Source organism: Rhododendron vialii, chromosome 6a (assembly GCF_030253575.1).
Source record: "Rhododendron vialii isolate Sample 1 chromosome 6a, ASM3025357v1".
In the NCBI taxonomy this organism is placed as follows: Eukaryota; Viridiplantae; Streptophyta; class Magnoliopsida; order Ericales; family Ericaceae; genus Rhododendron; species Rhododendron vialii.
In genome coordinates this window covers 36,253,711-36,275,047 of record NC_080562.1, presented here as the reverse complement: position 1 = coordinate 36,275,047, position 21,337 = coordinate 36,253,711, and the positions used below count along the sequence as shown (strand labels likewise).

The 21,337-nt window shown below is 39.8% G+C and overlaps 3 protein-coding genes across 3 annotated transcripts; 1 reads left to right on the top strand and 2 right to left on the bottom strand.

Moving 5' to 3' along the window:
• Positions 1–1,905: 1,905 nt before the first annotated feature.
• On the bottom strand, positions 1,906–13,179 carry LOC131331433 (translation initiation factor IF-2, chloroplastic-like). Its single transcript, XM_058365364.1, has 12 exons — positions 10,848–13,179; positions 10,667–10,699; positions 10,053–10,166; positions 9,691–9,840; positions 9,480–9,578; positions 9,315–9,377; positions 8,424–8,579; positions 8,197–8,262; positions 6,620–6,853; positions 5,781–6,056; positions 4,772–4,960; positions 1,906–2,429 (listed from the first exon to the last, which is right to left on the bottom strand). Exons 1-12 carry the CDS (start codon positions 12,459–12,461, stop codon positions 2,274–2,276), a joined length of 3,150 nt encoding a protein of 1,049 aa, XP_058221347.1. The 5' UTR covers positions 12,462–13,179; the 3' UTR covers positions 1,906–2,273.
• Positions 13,180–14,609: 1,430 nt separating this feature from the next.
• Positions 14,610–17,818, top strand: LOC131329538 (DNA-directed RNA polymerases II, IV and V subunit 12-like). Its single transcript, XM_058362707.1, has 3 exons — positions 14,610–14,986; positions 16,099–16,191; positions 17,535–17,818. The coding sequence occupies exons 1-3, from the start codon at positions 14,941–14,943 to the stop codon at positions 17,555–17,557; spliced, it is 162 nt and encodes a 53-aa protein (XP_058218690.1). The 5' UTR covers positions 14,610–14,940; the 3' UTR covers positions 17,558–17,818.
• Positions 17,819–18,198: 380 nt separating this feature from the next.
• On the bottom strand, positions 18,199–20,986 carry LOC131329537 (CASP-like protein 2A1). Its single transcript, XM_058362706.1, has 3 exons — positions 20,527–20,986; positions 19,093–19,210; positions 18,199–18,700 (listed from the first exon to the last, which is right to left on the bottom strand). The coding sequence occupies exons 1-3, from the start codon at positions 20,748–20,750 to the stop codon at positions 18,416–18,418; spliced, it is 627 nt and encodes a 208-aa protein (XP_058218689.1). The 5' UTR covers positions 20,751–20,986; the 3' UTR covers positions 18,199–18,415.
• Positions 20,987–21,337: the final 351 nt, after the last annotated feature.

The window sequence follows — 21,337 nt, the reverse complement described above, 5'->3', positions numbered from 1 at the left end:
TAGTTTTTTTTTTAATTCAATTGTTCATTGCTTTATCAATTGGCATGAGAATTGGTTTGTGTTGGAAACAAACCAATGTGCCATGCGTTAACAATGGAATTAAGGAGAAACAATGATAAAAATTTACGGACCGAAACCACTAGTGGTTCAATTCTTACCCCATGCGATGTCAACCAAATGCGCGCAAGCAGCTCCTAACTTATGTAATTCACCGCGTTACATGAATGTGCAGTTTTAACTCGAGCCACATGGAGGTCCCAACTCCCTTTGTGTACGGTGAAAGTGAAACGCAAAGGTGACACGTCATGCGTATCATAAGAGAGAAGAGCCATATATAAGAGGGAAATCTTATCAAGATCACTGGTCCCCGGCCCCTTTCTTCCAGGAAAGTCACACGAGACATATCCCTCGTGGTTCTCATAGTGAAGTCTTTTTCTTGTGTCAAGAAGCAACTTTATGTGATTAATGCAAAAAGTAGGGGTTGGCGACAGAAATTTCACTTCTTAGTTTCAAAGCTGGCCTATAAATTTGGCTCAATATTGCTCTTCTCAGCAACCCATCTCCCCAAACTTCAGCGACTCTCTCCCCCTCTCCTCTTGTTGATCAGGACAATTCTTGGTTGTTCTCATTGCCTGAACAATGGCCAAGGAGTCGAAAACAAGGTTCGTGACAGAAGTTGCTCCATCAATACTAATCTCCAGAAAAAAGCGGCCGTTGATGAAAAAGCTAGACACCATCGCTGAAGAAGAAAGAGATTTCGATGCCAATGGGAGCCTTTCAACTCCTTTTGGCAGCTCATCAGATCGAAAACCATCATACCGTGAAGTCTCACTTGCTGCATAGGCTTTTTTGTGCTGGTTTCAGTCTCAGTAACTGCAAAAGATGAATAAGTGTGGAGCAGCAACAACAGAGTGGTAGTATTAGATTAATATGTCTAATTAAATAAATTAATGGTTTATTTTTGTCAAGGTGAATGAATCACCACAGCCTGCATTTTAGGGGGCAGTGATGGTTGGCATTTTTTTTGGAGGAAAATGCCTCATGTTCAACCCCCTCTTCACCACCATTTTTGAAAAAGGTGACTGGGTGGCTGTGAGCAAGTTTTCTTGAAATAAGGCGAATCGTAGTGTCTGTTTTCGTAGAACAAGGCATTGGCCTTTTATGCAGTGAAATAAAAGCTTCGAATTTATCTACTGCAGTTAGCATGCATCACCATGAAGATTGTAAACTACAATTACTGTCAAGCATTTTCGGAAATCAAACGGATTGCGGTGATTTTAATGTGGCCAATTCTCTCTTTTCCAATCACGTATTACCGGAATAAACCTGTAAAAATAGTATTTCAAACGTTCTTGTCAAAAGGAATATAGGTCTTGTGGAAATAAGAACAAGCAGAAGGAGAACAATAAGTAAGAAAGATCGGAGTGCGATGGATGGATCAAGCATACAGCCGAAAGAAACCCTCAACTCTGATGGAAGTAAAGTAAAGCTTAACAGATTAACCCAGTCATTGCATCAGGAAAGAAACTAGTAAGTAATTTAACCCACAGTGTAAGTTGGCCAAAGCTCGTTCAGATGGGATGATTCACTGGAAAAACACATGTTGAGAATGTCAAATACCCCGTCGTTCACCGGAGAAATAAACATTGAGAATGTCAATTACACTGAAACATGGATGAGAGAGAGAGAGAGAGAGAGAGAGAGAGAGAGAGAGAGAGAGAGAGAGAGCTGGAAACCCATGAGAAATCTGGCCAGCAACAATGAAACATTCGTAGAGAGCTGGGAACCCATGAGAAATCTGGCCAGCAACAATGAAACATTCGTAAAGAATTGACCTCATTCACAAGATAAGCTAGTTCCAATAGCAAAATCTGTATCTGTTGATACATACACAAGGAAGACAGATTTCAGGTTAAGGGATGATGCATCTAACTCAGAGCATCTTTTTTTTTTTGAATATTTCTGCACGTGTAATTGTAACTGGTACATCACTGAATCTTTCGCGTTTGAATGAATGATCCCTTTGTTCCTCTTTACAACAAGAAGCTGAATCTGATATATTCTCTATTTACATTCTACATCATAACAACTTTCAACAAAGGACCAAAACCCTGTTAGCTAATATCCACCGAGCCAAGTATCAGGGACGGGTTAAACTCAGTGAGTACTCATCCGTATCACGTCCACCCGAGTGACGTCAATCTCAGGGACAGATCGTACCTCAAATCTGCCCAAGGTAAAACACATGTCGACAGATGAGGAAGTACATATGGTCATTGCTGAGTTCTTTCAATTGCAGCTGCCATTGTGGCTGAAGCCTCTTCAAGCGTCCGCTTCTTTTTCACACTCTTGAAAGCCTCAATAATATCTCCCACCGCCCAATCATCGAAGTCACCCGTCACAATGCCACACTCCAGTCCTGCATTTACCTGTCCAGAGGAAAACTCTTGTAACGCGAGAAAAGCATAAGATGTTGACCATTACTAACATGAGAACAAAAGTCAGGGGACAATGCATTTGTGCCACTTGTCGAGGCTGCTTATCTATCTTACATGGACTCAGGTATCAGTGTCAGGAGCAGTATGTGCCGACTGCCGAGGAGTCGGGTTCAATATAGTTTCCATATCAAAGGCACGGAAATGCCAAAATATCTGTTTCGGAATATATTTCTTGTTTCCTCTCTTTATTAATGGTGTTTTGTGTCCTAGGGAATTCTAGGAATGACAGAAGTTCCATACATAATTCACAATAAAATTAGGAAAAAAAATCTGCTTGCTAGGTGAATGCAATTAAAAATGCCAAACATGGATCCTATACCTTATCCAACTGTCTGACACAGGTATTTCATTCATTCAGAAGAGGATATGTAAGTCTATACTTGTAACATACAGTGATTATTATGGGAAAATGACGGCCCAGGACGTGTTTTGATAATTAATACCCGCCAAGGACATGCTGAGAACATTTGAGTACATTTGTTAATGCTGAAAATGTCCTTAGAGGGTATTAATTATCAAACACGTCCTTGGCCGTCATTTTCCCGATTATTATCAGTGTGGTTTCCAGTATAAGCATGCTAAACAAGTGAAAAATTATCCGTGGCCGACATGGAAGCATTTCCAGTATTTACGAAGTTGAATACGATAAAAATGTGATTAGAATGGAGTACAATAAAAACTTGACATTGCCATATATTCAGGAGACCTAGATACACAAACGAAAAATTATTAATTATTATGCCTCGCACTGACATGAAAAAGATGACCGGACAAACCATTTACTGTATTTTCTTCTCCTGAGTCCTGAACATTGGCACCACCACATAAAAATGACATGGCCATGAACTGCCACTGAAACCACCATTATGGCAGTCTCAGAGCAAGATTCCACCCTCCTATAAAAGCGCAAGCCAATTTTTACAACCTCATATAACTGACTAGGTCTATATCCCGCTGGAAATTAGGACAAGACTCCAACGCGCTAAATATCCATCACTCAAAGGTCCAAAAGTGAAGTCGAAATCTTATGTTTCACCGTATTTGTTAATCGAAGGGGTGGAAAAAATTGAAAATTTGCTTTCCTACCATGCGCTATGACGTCAACACATTAATAATACCATACTCGACAATAACGGTATGGCATAATCTACATCCATGAAGCACCAGAACTTTTCTGATCTCTTTTCTAACCTGTGATGTGTCCTGTTAATACTTCTTGACTGATTACCGAAAGTAGTTCCATGATTAACTTAACTAGATCTGACATGTGGGAACTCTCTGGGAAAAAGCTATTTTGGCTAGACAATGAGCTATGCACACAAGTATCCTTTTTGGATATGAGAGGCCAAACCAGCTTAGGTCAGGATAAATGAAACTGACAAGCAGCAGTAGGGTTCCATTTAAAAAATCACTAGGTAGAAATATAGAAAATAAAATGACAAACACACATAGCTATATCTCCATTCCTGCATTCAAACTTCCGCGCATTTCCATACTGTTTACCTCAAAAAGTGAGCAAAATTAAATAACCTTGCGTTGAGAGCGTGCCAGGACCAGATTGCAGTCCAAATTGGTATTTAAGTAAAAGAGCTTCAGGATGTAAACCTACATGTATGGTTACCTACAACCTCTATTCCCTACTGTGATCAAAATTTCTGCACCGTTACTCCATAATCCTATGCACAACCTCGCAAACAAGTAAACCATTCAGTTTTCTAAGGTTTCCAGAAGAGTTCGGTATGGCAATTTCATGAGTCAGGCCTCAAAATTGCCCAGTCTAACAAGATTTAGTGCCATAAGATACAAAGCAAACTAGTAATTCTCTTTACAAGGCATTATCTCAGCTAGCAGACAAAGGCAAGGGCGGAAGTGGGGGAAGCGATAATCGTTGAATAATTGCTTCTCTAGTCTCTGTTACTTCTAATAATAGAAAAGATCCTTAACGCTGTAGTCCAAACACTAAAGATTATTCCTTGAAAATACATCAAAGCACACTCGTAAAATTCGTCTAGTCAATATTCCGTGTACTATAAGCATAAAGGCTCCAAATATACATTTGGACTAAGTTGACATGCTGCACTTTTGCATTATGTGTGACAGCCATTGTCCTAAGCAAACAAGAAAGTCCAAAAGTTCAAACATTCTGCAACGAGGGCAAAGGTCAAATGTATATACTAGGTTGCTCAATTACTTAAAAGTTGTAGAGGCATGGAATAGCAATATCATAACCCAGGAAAGTAAAACATGGGTAGGAAAGAGCTAGATATACATACCTCTTTCGCCATCTCCTTAACCCGTCTCAAAGAATTGAGGACACCAACATATACTATCTTTCCATTTCTCAGAACCCTAATGCCACTATCTTTCACAACTTTTCCTTCTGTTACCATGCAGCCAGCAACACGACCACTACCACTGGTAAATATGGCCCGGACTTCTGCTGCGCCAATTGTTACATGTTCCTGTCATGAGAAAACACTAGCTTTCAGCTTCAAATATACAGTGACCATAAACAAATGCAAAAATCAGACGAGGATAAAAGTGTTTAAAAACGAATAACTTCCTAATTAAAGTGCACAATCAATTGATCCATTGAATCAAACACCCTCAGGTTGGTCAAATTTCCGCAAGGGAGTTCTCAGTAAGTATCCTTGACAGAAGTACTTTACTTTTGTGCACCAGGTCATCACATTTGTTGTGTGGAAACTTGCAAAATGAGTGCAACTGCCCATGGCCAACGAGTAAACATGAAAATTGTACGCATTTTTTCGTTGACATATCAATCACGCAAAATCGACATAGGAACAAAATATCTCCAATTTCTTTGGAGCATCCGCCTTTTGGGGGAAGGCTGCCTACCTTCTAGACCTCCAGTCCTGGAGCTTGGTAATGATCTAAACACGTCAACATTCAGATCATTAACCATCACATGATGCAGGTACATTAAATCTTAGTTGTGCGACTTGTGTCCGTGCCCTCTAGTAAGATTTGATGCTATAAAAGACACCCAGACCATGTTCGTTTTGGGTTTTGAGGAAGTTTTTTGAGGTAATGAGTGAACAAAGATAGATAGAGAAATGAGAGTAATAATTGGAGAGAAATTTATTGGGGACCGTGCGTAGAGAGAAGTTTGAGTCTAGAGACCCAAAACGAACATGGGCCCACTGATCTACACAAAAGTGTACCAAGCGACATACATATTCTCTACAACAGGGTATCCCGCAATGATGTTTCAGATTAAATGGGAGGAAAAATCCAACAAGAGATGTGAATATGGTAAACCTCAACAGGCTCCAGAAGTCCCTGCATAGCGTTTCGCACATCATCAATAAGGTCATAGATAACTTTATACAGACGAATCTCTATGCCTTTGTTGTCCGCATAGGCCTTAACAGGACCAGGCGCTTTGACATTAAATCCCAGAACAATTGCTTTACTGACAACCGCAAGGTCAATATCGCTGGTGCTGACATCCCCGGGTGATTGCAAAAGGAACTTCAAAGATACATTATCTTGTGGGAGCACCCGCAGGGCTTGTGTTATAGCCTCTATCGATCCCTAGACACGATTAAGAAAATTTAAACTTAATTATAGGAACAAAAATCCAATCACAAAGAACTAATTAAATAATCTTGAGGCATTCTAGATACATGAAATGTTTATCAGTAAGTTTGATAATGTTTTAATGGGATATTCTTCCAAAGAACTAGATGCTATATGTAATTTGAACGCATTTAACAGTTAAAAACTTCTATTTGAAAGACAGTACATTCCAGCCTTCCTATTTTTCAACATTTTTTGCAATTAAAAGTGGGACAAATGTACTGTTTCAGTATGAGTGTATCCATGCATTTTACGGGTTTATGCGGTGAATATGTTGCTGCATGGGCACTATGCCCTTCTTGGGGATTTCTTTTCCGAAATGGGCATTATCAATTGGATCATTCCAGTGAAAACAGACAGCCATAGTTGTTCAAGGTTTATTCAAACTCTATATTAGGCAGCCTGTAACTATCTGCACATTGATACAGATAATTTCTTAACTACAACAGGTATGGCGACACGAACATCAAGAGCCAAACAAAGAATAAGAATAACAGAAAGAGAAAAAAAATGTATACCTGAACATCAACCTTCAGAACTATATTCAACTGGTGCACGTCTAATCCAGATTTCCCCTTTGAAACACCAGAAGCTAATGAAGCAAGTGTAACCTTCCCATACCCAGCCTGGGCTGCAATATGATCTTTTCGCAATGACTCTGCACGTGCCTCTGCTTTTTCACGTGCAGCATCGAGTGAGCTAACAACCTCGAACTCATCACCAGCAATTGGAACATTATCCAATCCGATGACCTATAGAATTGTGCAGCTGATATTTTCATCAGTAAAGCTTCAAACCAGAAGCAATAACATGCAACACCAGAAAAAGAAACTAAAAAAAGAGATTATTTGGACAACTTTGTGGTACTTGAGAAAGCAACATCATCTAGGAATGGGTTCAAAGGCCACTAGGCTGGTTTTACTGGGAAAACTTAAAGCATATGTCCCTGCAGTTATCACTTCTTGATCCTTTAAGCCATTAGAGCAAGTCACTCAGGAGCCATTAGGCAGCCAAAGCCAAAATTTGACAAAACATACGAAAAAGTGGTGCTCCAACCATGAGCCAAAGTTGCTGCAAAAAATGACACTGAAGATGGCTGTCATTTTTGGCAGCAACTTTGGCTTTGACAAATCTTCCACATCATTCAGGCCAGTAGATTTGCATCCAAATATGAGATGATTTTAATCCAATGGTTTGGATTTGAGATTGTGTCAAAATGGCACCAACCAGTTCAACAACATTGTTATTGTTTGACTTTTTGATACTGTAGCAAGCCATAAAATGGCTTAGCAAGCAGGTGCACTTGCTCCTATCAACCCAAAGAATGCCATAGTTTTGGCCATACCACAATAATCATGAACTTTGACAACAACAGGTACACAAAGAAGTGCTTATGATAGGAGGTTTTCACATCATATATGAGTCATATGACACTATGGACAACAGTTACTCGATTGGAATATCATGTATGGACTATATACTGATGGCTGTACAATGGGAAGTTAGATATAGGTCTACAACTTGAACCCCTATAAAACAACTTCCAATGCAAGATTAAACTTGCTACTTTATCATCCAGGTGACTTTGTCCATGTCATAAGGTATGCAAGGCTCATGGACTGGCACAATGTTGCATCTCTGTGCACTTCATTTTGTTCTATAACCGTCCTCAACTAAACAATGACTGAAGAGAGAGATTCTGTACAGAAGTCAGAAGAACACAATTGCACAGAAAAGTCAAAGTAGTTCGCATATCAATTAAGCGGCAAGGATTATGACTATCCATTACGGGAAATTCAGAAAACATCATCAGCAAAAATCAAGTGGTCTACCCTTCCCTAAATCCTAATAGCGTGTAGCACTTTCCAACTGAAAGAGCAACATTTCGACATCAGATTGGGTATTATCCGATACTCTTGTCCCATAAGGAATACAGCAAGAATCGCCATTTTCAACCATGTCATCCCTTCGTAATGAAACACAGCATGAAAACGTAATACTACTCAAAATCAGTAAATTAACTATGCATACTAGTGATGTTCAAAAGGAAAAAAAAACTTTGCCAAGTAGCAAAAACAGTTATAGAACTACGGACCTGTACAGGAATTGATGGTCCAGCTTGATCCACACGATTTCCCTTTTCATCAAATAAAGCCCGGACCTGAGTGAGAAAATGGGAAAGCTTATTAAAAATTTGGAAACAAAACAAACCCAACCATACTGGTTTGTGATCAATCATCATCGCGGTGATGTTTCATTTTACTGTTGGCAAGTTCCTTCTCCATAAAACTAGTTTCCTAAAGTTAGCACTAGTTTACAAACCTTTCCAAAGGCTGCACCAGAAACAATTATATCCCCTTTCTTAAGAGTCCCATTCTGCACAATGAATGTGGCCACCGGTCCTTTAAATTTATCAAGACCTGCTTCAATTACGGTTCCCTTTGCACTTCTATGAGGATTAGCCTTCAGGTCTTGCAACTGAAATACAAAAAACACGGAAAGTAAGACACACACAGCAGATACCAACAAGAGCAAGAAACAATAGGCTAGTTATCATTAATTTTGCAAGATTCCATATATGAATCATCATCGATCAACAAAAAAGACTTTGCTGATAAAACATTTGTAACACTGAAATAAATGAACACAAGCCCAAATTACATTGCCATAGAGAAGTATTTTATTGAGTTAGTAATAAATATCAAGGAATTAGAAGGATTATTATTGACGAGAAATGAGAATCCCCATAATTTTTGTAACGTATCTTTTGTTATTACAAGCATGACTCTTATACAAAGGTGAACTACCCACAAACCAGAGATAGTGACTTCTATGAAATAGAGTATATTCAGGTGCAATTTTTCCTTTGACAGGGCAACTTTAGGAAGATTTAAATTACTACACCAATGTAGGAGAGTAAACAGGAAGGAAAATACTTTCATCTGCAGATGTCCCAGAGTCCACATTAGCAACACAAGCCTAAACACTACACTACTAAATATGTTCCAAGATATCTACATACCCAGCATAGCAAGCATTTCCAACTACAAATTGCAAAAGAAAAAAGGGAACAAAATACACGCATTTACAACAACAAAACGAGAATGAACCCAAGTAATTCTGAAAGCTAGAAAATCTATCAAAACATGACCAATTTAATAACCTTGAAGAGTGTCAAAGCTAGAAAGCCAAAGTATTCTATCAAGAGCTTACCTCTGCAACCAGCATAACAGTTTCCAACAACTCATCCACATTATCCCCTTTAAGGGCACTGACCTTTTAACCAAGCAGGAAAACGATAAGCGTCATAGAAAGAAATATAAAGCATCACTGCTAGATTAGGAAACACAAGTTTCACAGTTGCTATAGTATAAACACCTGAACCACTGGGACATCGCCACCCCAATTTTCTGGCATTAAACCAATTGAAACAAGCTCTTCCATCACCCGATCTGGATTAGCTCCATCTCTATCTATCTGCATTATTGAATATAGAAAACTGAGTGTCTTCTACTCTAGAAGCGAAACTTAATGAATGGCAAGTTGAGTTATGTTTGAGCTTAGAAAGGTGCTAGTACACCAAAGATACCTTATTTATTGCAATCACGATGGGTACACCAGCTGCTTTGGCATGAGCTATGGCCTCATTTGTTTGAGGACGGATACCATCATCAGCAGCCACTACAATGATAGCAATGTCTGTCACCCTCGCTCCACGAGCTCTCATTGCCCCAAAAGCCTACAGCAGTGGATAAACAGATACCATTTACAGAAAAATTAGCAAGTTATTGTCACAGATGAGGCAGAACACCCAACAAACAAAAGGTAATCAGATGCACAACAAATCAGTAAGTAAATCAACAATAGGAGGGGGACATTTGAGAGCTACTGAACAACACATTTCTGGCAAAGAAACTCAAAGTTAGAGAAAGAAATGCCCCAAGAGCCAACCTCATGTCCAGGAGTATCAAGAAATACACATGTTTGCAACTTTCCGTCAATAGGTACGGGTACCACATATGCCCCAATTCCTTGTGTAATCCCACCGGCTTCAGAAGCAACTACCTGTACTGTCTAGAAGTCAGACTGTAATTTCCAGATGAATATATATAAATCAAACTCAGTACTGTCTAGAAGTCAAACTGTAATTTTCGGATGAATATATATAAATCAAACTCAGAATACACCATCTTGTAGCAAAACATGGTATGCTCGTCAGATACTTGTGCTACAATAATGTATAACCACGAGTAAAGCTAAAACTATAGAATCGTGGAGATTACTAAGTTAAAAAGATGCATGTGTCAGACACTCGTATGTTCCACACATTTAGTTGGACATTCATCAAACATTTTGTTAGTTGAATTTTCACACAAGCTACGTATAGAACACTTACACTATCCATGAAACAAAATCTCGTAAACATCATCCATCATAGAAAGTAAAAGAAACATAAAAAAAAGAGAATACTTTGGTGTGTCCCGGTTCCAACACTTATACAAACCGTATGTAGTCCAGTTGCTAACATATCAAACAAAGCACAATATGATTAAGCTTCTGGATACCTTGCTCGTCCGTATGTAGTCCAGGAGAGTTGTCTGCCAAGTTGACAACACCAAAAACAAATAAGTCAAATCTTGCTATCAGAAACTCAAATAACAACTCTAATGCAAATGTGAGAAGTACATTATCTAAAGAAGAAAGATGCACTACAAAAGAAAAGAACAGATAAATGGTTTCTCTTACCTTCCCATGGTCCACATGACCCATTATAGTAAGGACAGGAGGCCTGTCTTCTAAACTGTCCAGGTCCTCTTCATCAAGAATTTCCTTCTTCCTAGCCATATCCTCCACTCTGGTGGGGTCAGCATCTATCACTTCCACATCGTACTCTCTACAAATCATCTTCACCACGTCTCTGTCAATACTTTGCAACCCATGCATTCCCATCCCCCTAGAAAACAGATAACCAAAAATCTCTCCTTCACTGATAGCCAAGTTGTAGGCTAACTCGTCAGCCATCATACCTTCTTCACCAACCTCCAAAATTTCTACTTTGACAGGCGCCGCCTCTCTAGCCGCCTGCAGTCTAGCTGCCTTCCGACTTGCCTTGCTCCATTTCCTTCCCTTCCTTCTTTTAGTAACACCTGGAATTGAAACATCAAGTAGCGCGGCCTCCTCATCAGCAATCTCATCCTCATCACCCTTACGCCTCCGCAATCTTCCAGATGGACCTCCACTTTTCTTTCGAAAGTCATCTCTAAGTTTTCCAGCGGCGGGACCCTTTCCAGGTCTTGGAGGTGCTAATACTGCTTCAGCAATCAAAGGATCAATCAGCGGCTTCTTTGATGCAAATTTGTCAACCAATATTGTTTTGTGCTCCTTCGTTTTTGAAGCTAGATCAATTCCATCTATAGTTGGGGTTTTTGGAGCAGCGCCCACATCCTTCAAGATGGTAGGTTTCTTGACCAAAGGTGGAGGAGCAGGCGGTGGAGCTACAGCTGGCTTTGCTTGTAATGCCGGTTGAACTCTTAGAGGGGGTTGAGGTGGTCTTAGGTTTGCAACAGGCTGAGACTCTACCTTATCCGGTGGTCTTAGGTTCCCAACAGGCTGAGATTCCTCCTTATCCGCTGGTCCTAGGTTCCCAACAAGCTGAGAGTCCACCTTATCCACTTCCTTTACCCATGGTTCGTGTTTCCGAATCTTCTCAACTTTAGGAGGCTCATTGACAAATTTTGGTACACTAGCCACGGGGTTTCCCTTCCGCCAAACACTCTTTGAAGCTGTAGACTTCAAACCATCCACCGAATTAACTGGTTTGGCATTTCTTTGGTCAGCAGTTGTATTTGTGGGTGTTTTATTTACTGATATGCTAACTCTTTTAGTGCTACTAGTTTCTAACTTCTCTGCCTTCTCCAATACCTCTCCCAATGACTCCATCACTTTATTCCTTTCTCCTTCATCATCCATCGACTTCCCATCCTCAGAATGCCCACCAAGTTTCGATGGGTCCCAACCCACTGAGTTTCTTGTGTTATTGTTTACAGGGGGTTGAATTTTGGGTGGAGACTTCAACAATGGCTTTGGGGCCGCCTTAAGAACAAGATCAACATCATTTTTGTCTTTACTTCCTCTATCAAGGGAAACTGAAGTCCCTTGCTCATCTATGTAATCAGTTGTTGTTACCGAATATCTACATACACCCACATACCTCCATCTTTTCCCAACCCAAATTGGGCGAAAACTACCGGCATTTCTAGAAAGAGAAAAGCCATGGACTAGCGAAAGAGATCCTTCCGAATACCCGGATTGACTCACACTTGTGCTTCCCAAACTCACCAGGGAAGCCACAGAAGCCATTGTCACAATTATATGTCCAAAACCATCAGAATTTACCCCAACAAGACTTTTTCACAACCTAAACTGTAATGTAGGAACAAATGTATAGTCTTGCAAATATAACAACCACCTCAACTCTATCTCTCTCTAATTTCTTTCTCTTACAAGTTTCTTATGGACCTTTATTCTAATATGGATGTTTAACAGGCAAAAACCCACAACAGAATTCTCAAGAAAAGGACACAGCTACAAAAGTAATGGGTTTTAGAAAACCCAAAATCTCCAATACAGAATTGGATATGAATATCTGTATATGAATGTGACAAATAACTCCCTATGGAGAAATCTTACCTCTGGGTATCCGCCAATTCGCTCATTCTATATAAGTGTGCGGATTGGATGGGCTGAATCATTTGGGATTTGATACTGTTAGTTGATATCAGTTCTGAGTAGAGAAGAAATGGAAGTTAAGGCACCGTGTGGTTGTGGAGGGAGACTGTGGGGATGGGTGGTGACAGTTTTTTTTTTTTCTTTTTTTCTTTCTGAAAATTCTCTCTTTCTGGGGGGGCTTGTGTGGCTATTTCTCTGCCTGTCAAATTGTGTGTGATAAGGCTTTTGGGTAAGGTTTCCTCATGGAATTTTGACAACCTTCCTATTTTTTCTGTTGGATTTTTTGGACATCTTCCCTATCTATCATTGGTGTGTCCTGACTCTCTGTCCAGTGTCCACCAGTTTAACAAAAATGAGGTGAAAAAGGAGTTGAGGCTCTGTATAAAGCTCAACAACTAAAACGAGGGAACATACCTGACAAGGGTGATCAATTAACCGGGATAGAATCAATTTGGGCTAGCTTATGTTTGCCAGGACTCTTGCATCTCATTAGAAAGTCAGAAATTCGAGTTTCCTCACCTGAGTGTGAAGTGTTCCTTTCTTAGAGGGAGAGGGATTTTCCTTTTCGAGTCTTCCCACTTGAGTGTGAGTGTTCTTTTTTTAGAGGGATTTTCATTTTTTTCTTTGTTTCTACCCTACAATGGCTTGTTTCTTGTCTTAGTTGAGTTGTAGGGTTTGGTTGTCTTGTGAACTCACAATTAATCTACGTAAAAATGATATCTTCTACCGATTGAAAAAAAAAAAAACCGGGATAGAAAGCTTAAACAAATTTGTAATTGCATTTAAGTGCAGATTCAAATGCTTGATTAGGTAGGTTTAGAATAGTGAGGATTCTTTTGAGGCCCCTTCTTTTGAAGGGAAATGATATTTACTACACCCTTTTTATACAGTAATTCATACGCTCCCGGTTTTGTTTTTATTCATATAAATTTACAATATAATCATTTTTTTTACCATTCGTTAAACCTCATCTCTTCTATTTTAGGAGACTTGAGAAAGGGAATGGATACTTACGGGAATTGAAAAAAAGGCAAAATGCTGAATTCATGTGAATAAAGACAAAAAATAGAGTGTAAATTGTAAAAACTAAAATGTGAACATCACTCTCCTTAAACACGTGTCATAAAAGTAGGGTGCCCAATGGGTCAACCGGATCCCCCAAATCCCTCAAACCAAACTGTTTGTGAACCCACCCGACGTATGATACGGATGGATATATCCTCATATATAAAATTTGGTAGATCGAGTTTGATTCAGTTTGGAAGGTCTTCTGATATATGAACAGCCAAAAGCACCCAAACTGCATCCAAATTAACAGAACTGGACATCTCTCACATACGGATGCAAAAGGAGAAAATGACAAACCGCAAACAACAGTTCGGTTTCATTCTATCCCTACATGAAAAGGGCCATCATTTTATCCCACGGCTTTGCCCAAAGTCTTCTTAGCCCGTCGGGCTTCAGTTTGTCTAGCCCAAATAGAACATAGCCTATACCCGATGGTACGTGTTCAAGCTTACCGGCCCGTTTAATTCTGTGCCAATCATGCTTCGTACCATGCCATGAGGTGCCCGTGATGGCCCACATCCATCTGAGTTTCGTCGGAAAAAGTTTTGAGTAACTAACTTGGTACTTGATGTGCCATGTCTCGTGCCTTATCGTGTCTGTCTAAAATCGTGCCGTTCTCAATCCACTTTCGTATCGCGCCTGTCTAAGAACGTGATTTACCATGCTCGGTCCGTCTAAAATTGTGCTCGTGTCGTGCGCGTATGCCAATTTGGCGCATTTAGCACCTCTATTCAAGCCCAGACCGTTAGCCCACCAAAATATTAAAAGCCCGCGGGGAGTCCTTTCCTCCACTTAACAACGCTCCTCCCGCCATTCTCTCGCTCTTCCCTCTACGTCTTCTCCAAACCCTAAGCCGTGATTCGAGTTTTCGCTCTCACCTTAAGGTCAGCAATTCCATCGGATTTTCAAAAATCTGTTGCCTTTACGTCCCTTGGATTACTTCTGGATACTGATGTCGTGCTGTTGGTAGTACATATATGCAATGATAACACCGATTTGTTTCCTTCTTGCTGTTCTCACAGAGCCCTGAATTTGATCGTTTATGGATCCTCAATCTGAAGAACAACCAGTGAGCTACATATGCGGAGGTTCGCAATTTGCGCACCCTCTCTCCTTATGTGTATTAAACACACATGCAATAACGTATATATACCCTACCTCTGTGTTTCTATTTTGGCAAAAGGCTGGGTCTTCAGTTGGACAAGATACTTATATCTGCAGACACCTTATATATCTAAACAATTAAACGAGTACGGGCCAACCTTTGTGGTTGGGCGGGGATTTGGGTGCCTAACACCTTCCCCTCACCATACCATTGGCTTCCGAAAAGAGAATCTCTGTCGGGTTTCTTGGTTCCTTAAACTGAGTGGCAACTCCAAACAGTACAGGTGCGCCGCAATGGGCACTTCCGATAGACAGACATGCAGCAACGGGTGTCTTGAGTATTCGCTAATTGGCCATCTTGTGTGCGAGACCATCACCCTCTCGCAGGGTGGTAATGTGGTATATCACGGTGGAATTTGGTCTAGTTATGAGTTGTGTGTGTGTCATCTCCAGCCCTTACTAAAATGTACATTCAAATATTAGTACAAGTTTGACTAAAAGTTTCGAATCACTTGAATGGAAAAACATCAATCTAAAGCATGAATGTGAGACTGGGAGTAAAAGCGTATTGTTGGTATAGTTCCAAATTTGGAAGACACAGAATGGCCTTCTAATTTCATTTTTATTTTGTAGAAGTTTAAGTAAAGTTCAGTTTGATATAGGCTGGAGTCCAGGAGTTGGGGGAGTTTGATGGGGGTTTTTGAACTCAATTTGTATTTGAGTGGGTGTCAGAGTAAGGGTTGGAGATGCACTAAGCATATAGATATTGATTGAGAACTCCTGTTGGGGAAAACATGATGACAAGAAAACTTGTCTTCTTGGATGCCGTACTTGGCATTTGATTGCCTGTATGAAGCGGGAACTGGATAGGGCACCTGTTTGAGTGATCTTTAAACAGAGGAATTTAGTGCTACTCAAAACGAGTTTCTTGCAGTTATTATGACAAGTAAATTGAACTACAAGATGCAATTCTAGTGTAATGCAGGCATATGTTTGTGTTTACGCATCTATGTATAGACCGGTCAATTCGTAAAAGGGTATTTGTACTCCCCTCAAATCTTGGTCCTGTAGTTGATCAGCTTGATCTATGATGTAAATTGCGGGCAGGAACAAACGCTGAAGCAAGGTGATGTGATTCAGTGCCAAGAGTGCGGCTATTGTATCTTGTACAAGAAGCGAACTCGCAGAAGCAAGTCTGTCTCAATGGCCTCTTTTGTTTGTCTTAGTATGATGCAGTAACATTAGTGCTCTCCCAATTCCGAACTAGTTGCGATTCTTGTGAGTAAACATCTCATTATTCCCATCAGCGGATGGTTTAAGTTGCTTGTAGCATTATGTTCTTTGTTCTCTGGTTCTGGATTTCTCATGGCACTACATGTGGTGTTGGCTAGTTGAAAAAAGTGCTTCTCAAGAGTTGTTTTCCACGTGGAAGTGATATTTAGCATTTTGGCCGGCCTCATCATGTGTGTCCTGATTTTATTTCAATGTTAGGAAGTTGCTGGCATAAGCTAAGATCCATATCGTCTTATTGTAGGCTGGAGTTTTTTTTGGAAGCTTTCATTTGTTTGTTGACCAAGTTAATTGTGTTGGATTGTCTAGGTTTTGGTTAGGGCATAATGACATAATGTGTTGCTATGTAGCTAGGCTATGTTGATTTGTGCGGTAATCAATGATCATTCTGGCAGATATTTGGTCACAGCCAGTCTGATAATTTAGGTGCTCTCTTAAGACGATGGGCCTGGCGTTGTCCGAAGATGTTAATTCTGTAGTGATTAGGTTTGGAATGCAATATAAAAAAGCTAGTGAGTCGGCTAATCATGAATGTTTTGATTCCTGTTGTTTTAATAGAGGTTGGATCAATAGATTTCTTCATTTGTTTCTGTTATTAAATTTGGTAACATGTTTGCCTAGGCTTGCTTAAAAGGTGTTATAAAGCCAGTCAGATGCTAGAAAGAGTTGAGCGAGCTTCAAAATTAGTTGCAGTCTGAAATGCTAGTAATTATGATAGGCTGGTTTTTGCCTGCATGACCGTTGTTACGCATATGAATGTTACTTTGCATTCGTAAGGGACTTTTGGCAATATTTAAGTAAATAAGGGCACCCAAAACTTCAGTTTGAAAACTACTGTATTTCTCCCAAAAAAACCTACTATAGTTTTTTTAGTAAAGGATTTTGTGAAAAGAAGTCATACAGCCCTAATCCCATCTCAATGACTGGTGTTCAGCATTTCAAGGAACACCATGAAAGGCAAAACAAGATGGTAGTATCATGTCCTGTTTCAGATCACTCCTAAGTTCTACCTCCTGGCCATCTACTCTGTTTGTGCACACAATTTCTGCACTGTCCACTGGGTCATTTTAAAGCTTAAAGAGTTAAAGTCGTATGAATTCGTTTTCTTCTCCTTTTTCTTCTTCTTTGCCATGTTTATTTTCAACAAAACTCCCTTCTGTGTGTGTTTTTAATAGGAGCCATAATAGTTCATGATTTTTCTCGACTGGTGCTTAGTGATTATTACTCGTGTATTTGCTGCAGTTGTTCAATATGAAGCATGCTGAAGATGTAATGAACGTAGGTTCCCGAACAGAGTTGATATTGGGAGAAAATGAGTGTGCAGAAGACCCGGTAGTTTACTTGGTCTAGTAAAAAGACATGATATGTAACTAGTAGTTAGTTCCCTTAGGATGTTGGACTACTACTTCCCATGGTTTTATTATCATTATCTTGTGAAGACTGAGAAAAGAGAAGACCCATGATTTCGACTTTAGTGACTATTGCGCATGTGGGAGACTATTTTGTGCAAGATAAAGGGTATGATTTTCGACAAGGCCAATGCATTATGTTTCGTTTTTTGTTTTTTGATAAGCAAGCCAATGCATTATATTAAGGGTATCATTTTGTTTTTCGATCTTTTCCTTTTTCTCAAGTCAACTCACGTAGGAGTTGGGATGTCACGGTCCATTCGAATAAGTTGTGCCGTTGGGAAGAAAATTGAGGGTTTCGTTCTTTTGCCATTGAGTAGGAAAACTATTGGTGGTTCTCTTGTATCTATCTCCCTTTCATTTGGATTTTACAGCACGTATAGCAAGGCTTGTAGTTGCCCAACCAACATCTACAGACCATTCATTTTCGGTTCGATGGCATCTCCCAATTTTCAACTTTATCGATTGAAATGAATACATGAAATGGAGTCAATCCATGTCTGCAAAGCATACTGGCATTATGTTATTGAGAGAACATTGTACACAACTAGTTAAAACACAGCTTTGATTTGTTTGGATCCTGCATTTCTAGAGTGATTAGCGGATGGGGAAAAGAAAATTTCCTCTGCTTTTCTTTACGCCTCCGAAAATCTCCTGCAAATCCAACATCCAAACGTAGCCCAACAGACTGGGCTAGAGGAACACGGTGGCTGATCAGCCGTGGAAGGTGGCACCGATCTCGATTCCCTTGGTGATGCTGCGGCCGTGAACTGGTGGTGCGTCGTATTTGCTGAAGAGTCTGTAGGAGGAGATGAGAGAGAGCACTGCATAGCAAAGCACCACGGCAAAGGTGATGGCAACAGACGCGACTGACCGGCGACAGAACCTGCCAAAGGACCCACAAGCTTCACTCCAGGTAACAGCTTGGTCTCCGTTGTAAGCCAAGTACACCACCTCCACTGATACAGCGCCCGCAGCCAGTATTATGTATGTCAGGAACTGCGAACAAATTAGGGCTTATCGTTATGCAAGAACAAGACCAATTGATTCACACGAACGTATAGTAAACGAAATAATCAGACAAGAAATAAAATGCGCGTTCATAGGTCGAGGGAAAGATGAACGATATATGTATTCTACAAGGGTAACCAACTAGTCTTATAGAGGTAATCTATTACTGTTATAAACGGAACGCCCCTTTTGGTGTGAACGTCAGTTTTGAGGTTGGCTTACACTTTTAGATATATCATCGACTTCAACTCCTCTTTTCCACTTTCACATCCCAAATTTTTTTACAGATTAATCACAATTAAAGATTTTCCGCTTAATTTCTGCAGTTCTCATAATACGATTTGTACACGCATTGTTTGGATGAGAATAAAGTACTAGACCTGGTCAAGGAGGAAGAAAGTCCAGGCTCGGGACATGGTTGAGGGACGAGGCATGGCTGCAACCACTGCTGTGAGTAGAGAATATCCTGCGCATATTCCGTTGGCGTGCACCAGGTACCTGGTCATAACATTTTTAGCATCAATTACATTAGATTAATTGCAATCGAACTATATATGCTCTTAATTAATTACCTCCAAATAAAAGAGATTTTTCAATACGGTTTTAAGTCTTTAGTAAACCATTTGCATGTTTCTTATGTTTCTTCCTTCCAAGAATTTGATTTAAAAGAGGATTAATTAATACCGGGTAAACGTCATCAAGTTATAATCATTTTCGTTCTAGCACAATATGAAAGTTCTGGTTACTTCTTTTTGGTTCGGCGTTCAGTGATGTCTGGATCAGCTTAAGTGCATCATGACTATTCCTCTTTAGTTCAATAAAAAACAAGCAACTATTCTCAAACTAGGAGATTCAAAAGAGACTTATCTCTTTGGGTTGTGTTTGGGGTGTAGACAAAAGTCTCAAATGTTTTTTTGTTCTATTAGAGGGAAAATGGAGCTAGAAAAAGCTATGAATTCTAAGTAGGGAACTTCCAAGTGGAGAGACTTTACGGAGTACGCCCCCAAATCATCCTTTTTTGGGCTTTTCTTTTATTAGCAAGAAGTCAACTCATTACTGATGCCAAAGGCACTTGAGACTCAAAAGTGGTAGGTACAAAGTGTCCGCGAAGATTATCTAGAATACATTTTTAGAGATATTTATTAGTGGTAAGAGACTTTTATTAGCGATAAAAAAAAGTCCTGTTTTAGATGATCTGTGGGCATATTTTCTTTGTAAATAACATTCCTCTTTCACAAATGTACTGTATAAATCTGTAGGGTTGGACTTTGGATCCGAAGAAAGTAATTTCACCACCAAAATAGGAAAAAAAATGATCAAACAAGGATTCTTCATTTGATTTCCTTGTTTATGCTCCAAAACAAAAAGTGGGTCCTGCTCCTAACAATATTTTAGTGCATGAAACTGATGAACAAAAACATTACAAAGATAGGAAGGATTTCTACAGGCTATTAGGTCCGGTTCTGCTAAGAAATATAAGTATTTGTTTTTTAAATTAAAAGTAATGTATTGGGAGAGAATGACCAATACTCTCTTCGTCCTATTTTTATTATCTATTTTCATTTTTCGTGTCGTTCTTTCAACGTTTATATCTTTCAATATGAATTTCTAAAAATATGCAATATAGATCTTGTTTGATAGTTCTCGATTAGATCAATAATACAAAATTTTCAAAATTATGAAAAACATCGTAGATTGGGAGATATAAGAAGAACGGCATAAAAAATGAAAATGGATAATAAAAATAGGACGGATGGAGTAAAAGTTTTAGCGGAACGGGACCTTATATTTACAAGATGAGAAGAATAATTTACCTAAAAGCCCCGAGATTAGAGTAAGAAAGAGAACCAAAGTCATTAGTCTGAGAGTTCTTGAGCATCACCACAAGTGCTACTATGCACAGGCCCATCGGCAGTAGGCGCAGCAGCGTCTCCGCCGTCCTCATGCCGGTGGTTCTGCCGCAGAACACCTCATCTCCGCCGCCGTCGTCCCTCATAGCCGACCCCATATCCATCGGAGAGCCTCTCTTGTCCGCCATCGTTTTACACCCCTCTCTCTCTAGATTTCTGGTACTGTTGGGAGTATAGTACAGTGATGAAAAAGAAGTGGTCGGAGTAGGAGTACTTATTAATGGATAATTAGGTGAGGTGGGTGGTGAGGCATTGAATGCCCCATCAAGGCTGGCCACTGGCCACCACGCTTTTCAAAGTGCATGGATAAACCTAGCTAATTATTATGGCTATCTCTCTTCTCTTTACGGCAACTCTCTCCATTATTACGGGTCTCTCTCATCTTGACCAACTGCGTACTTCGGTAAGTCTCTTTGCGCGCCCCGACACCACCCCCGCCCGACCCCACCCCCAGACCAAAATAACCCCCCCCCCCCCCCCCCCCCAAATAATTTAACCCACTCAATCCACGGTATTTTTTTATTTATTTACTTAATAATTTTTATATCTTTTTAATTTTTATTTATTTAATATTATTTAAGTGTTCCAATTTTCAATTCGGTTGAATCGATGCAAAGATCTTATTTTTTTATCATTTTTTCTTTAATGATCATAATGAATTTTTGGCTCGAAGGCCTTTCAACAAGTACCCTAAGACTTATTATTTAGTTTCGGG

Coding starts and splice junctions, on each gene's coding strand:
- LOC131329538 (XM_058362707.1), top strand. CDS start 14,941: ATGGATCCTCAATCTGAAGAACAACCAGTGAGCTACATATGCGGAG. Junction 14,987..16,098: donor AGTGAGCTACATATGCGGAG/GTTCGCAATTTG, acceptor TCTATGATGTAA/ATTGCGGGCAGGAACAAACG. Junction 16,192..17,534: donor CAAGAAGCGAACTCGCAGAA/GCAAGTCTGTCT, acceptor TATTTGCTGCAG/TTGTTCAATATGAAGCATGC.
- LOC131331433 (XM_058365364.1), bottom strand. CDS start 12,461: ATGGCTTCTGTGGCTTCCCTGGTGAGTTTGGGAAGCACAAGTGTGAGT. Junction 10,700..10,847: donor GTCATGTGGACCATGGGAAG/GTAAGAGAAACC, acceptor TCAACTTGGCAG/ACAACTCTCCTGGACTACAT. Junction 9,579..9,690: donor TCGTGATTGCAATAAATAAG/GTATCTTTGGTG, acceptor TCAATAATGCAG/ATAGATAGAGATGGAGCTAA.
- LOC131329537 (XM_058362706.1), bottom strand. CDS start 20,750: ATGGCGGACAAGAGAGGCTCTCCGATGGATATGGGGTCGGCTATGAGG. Junction 19,211..20,526: donor TCTAATCTCGGGGCTTTTAG/GTAAATTATTCT, acceptor TGTTATGACCAG/GTACCTGGTGCACGCCAACG. Junction 18,701..19,092: donor CTTTCTTCCTCCTTGACCAG/GTCTAGTACTTT, acceptor ATTTGTTCGCAG/TTCCTGACATACATAATACT.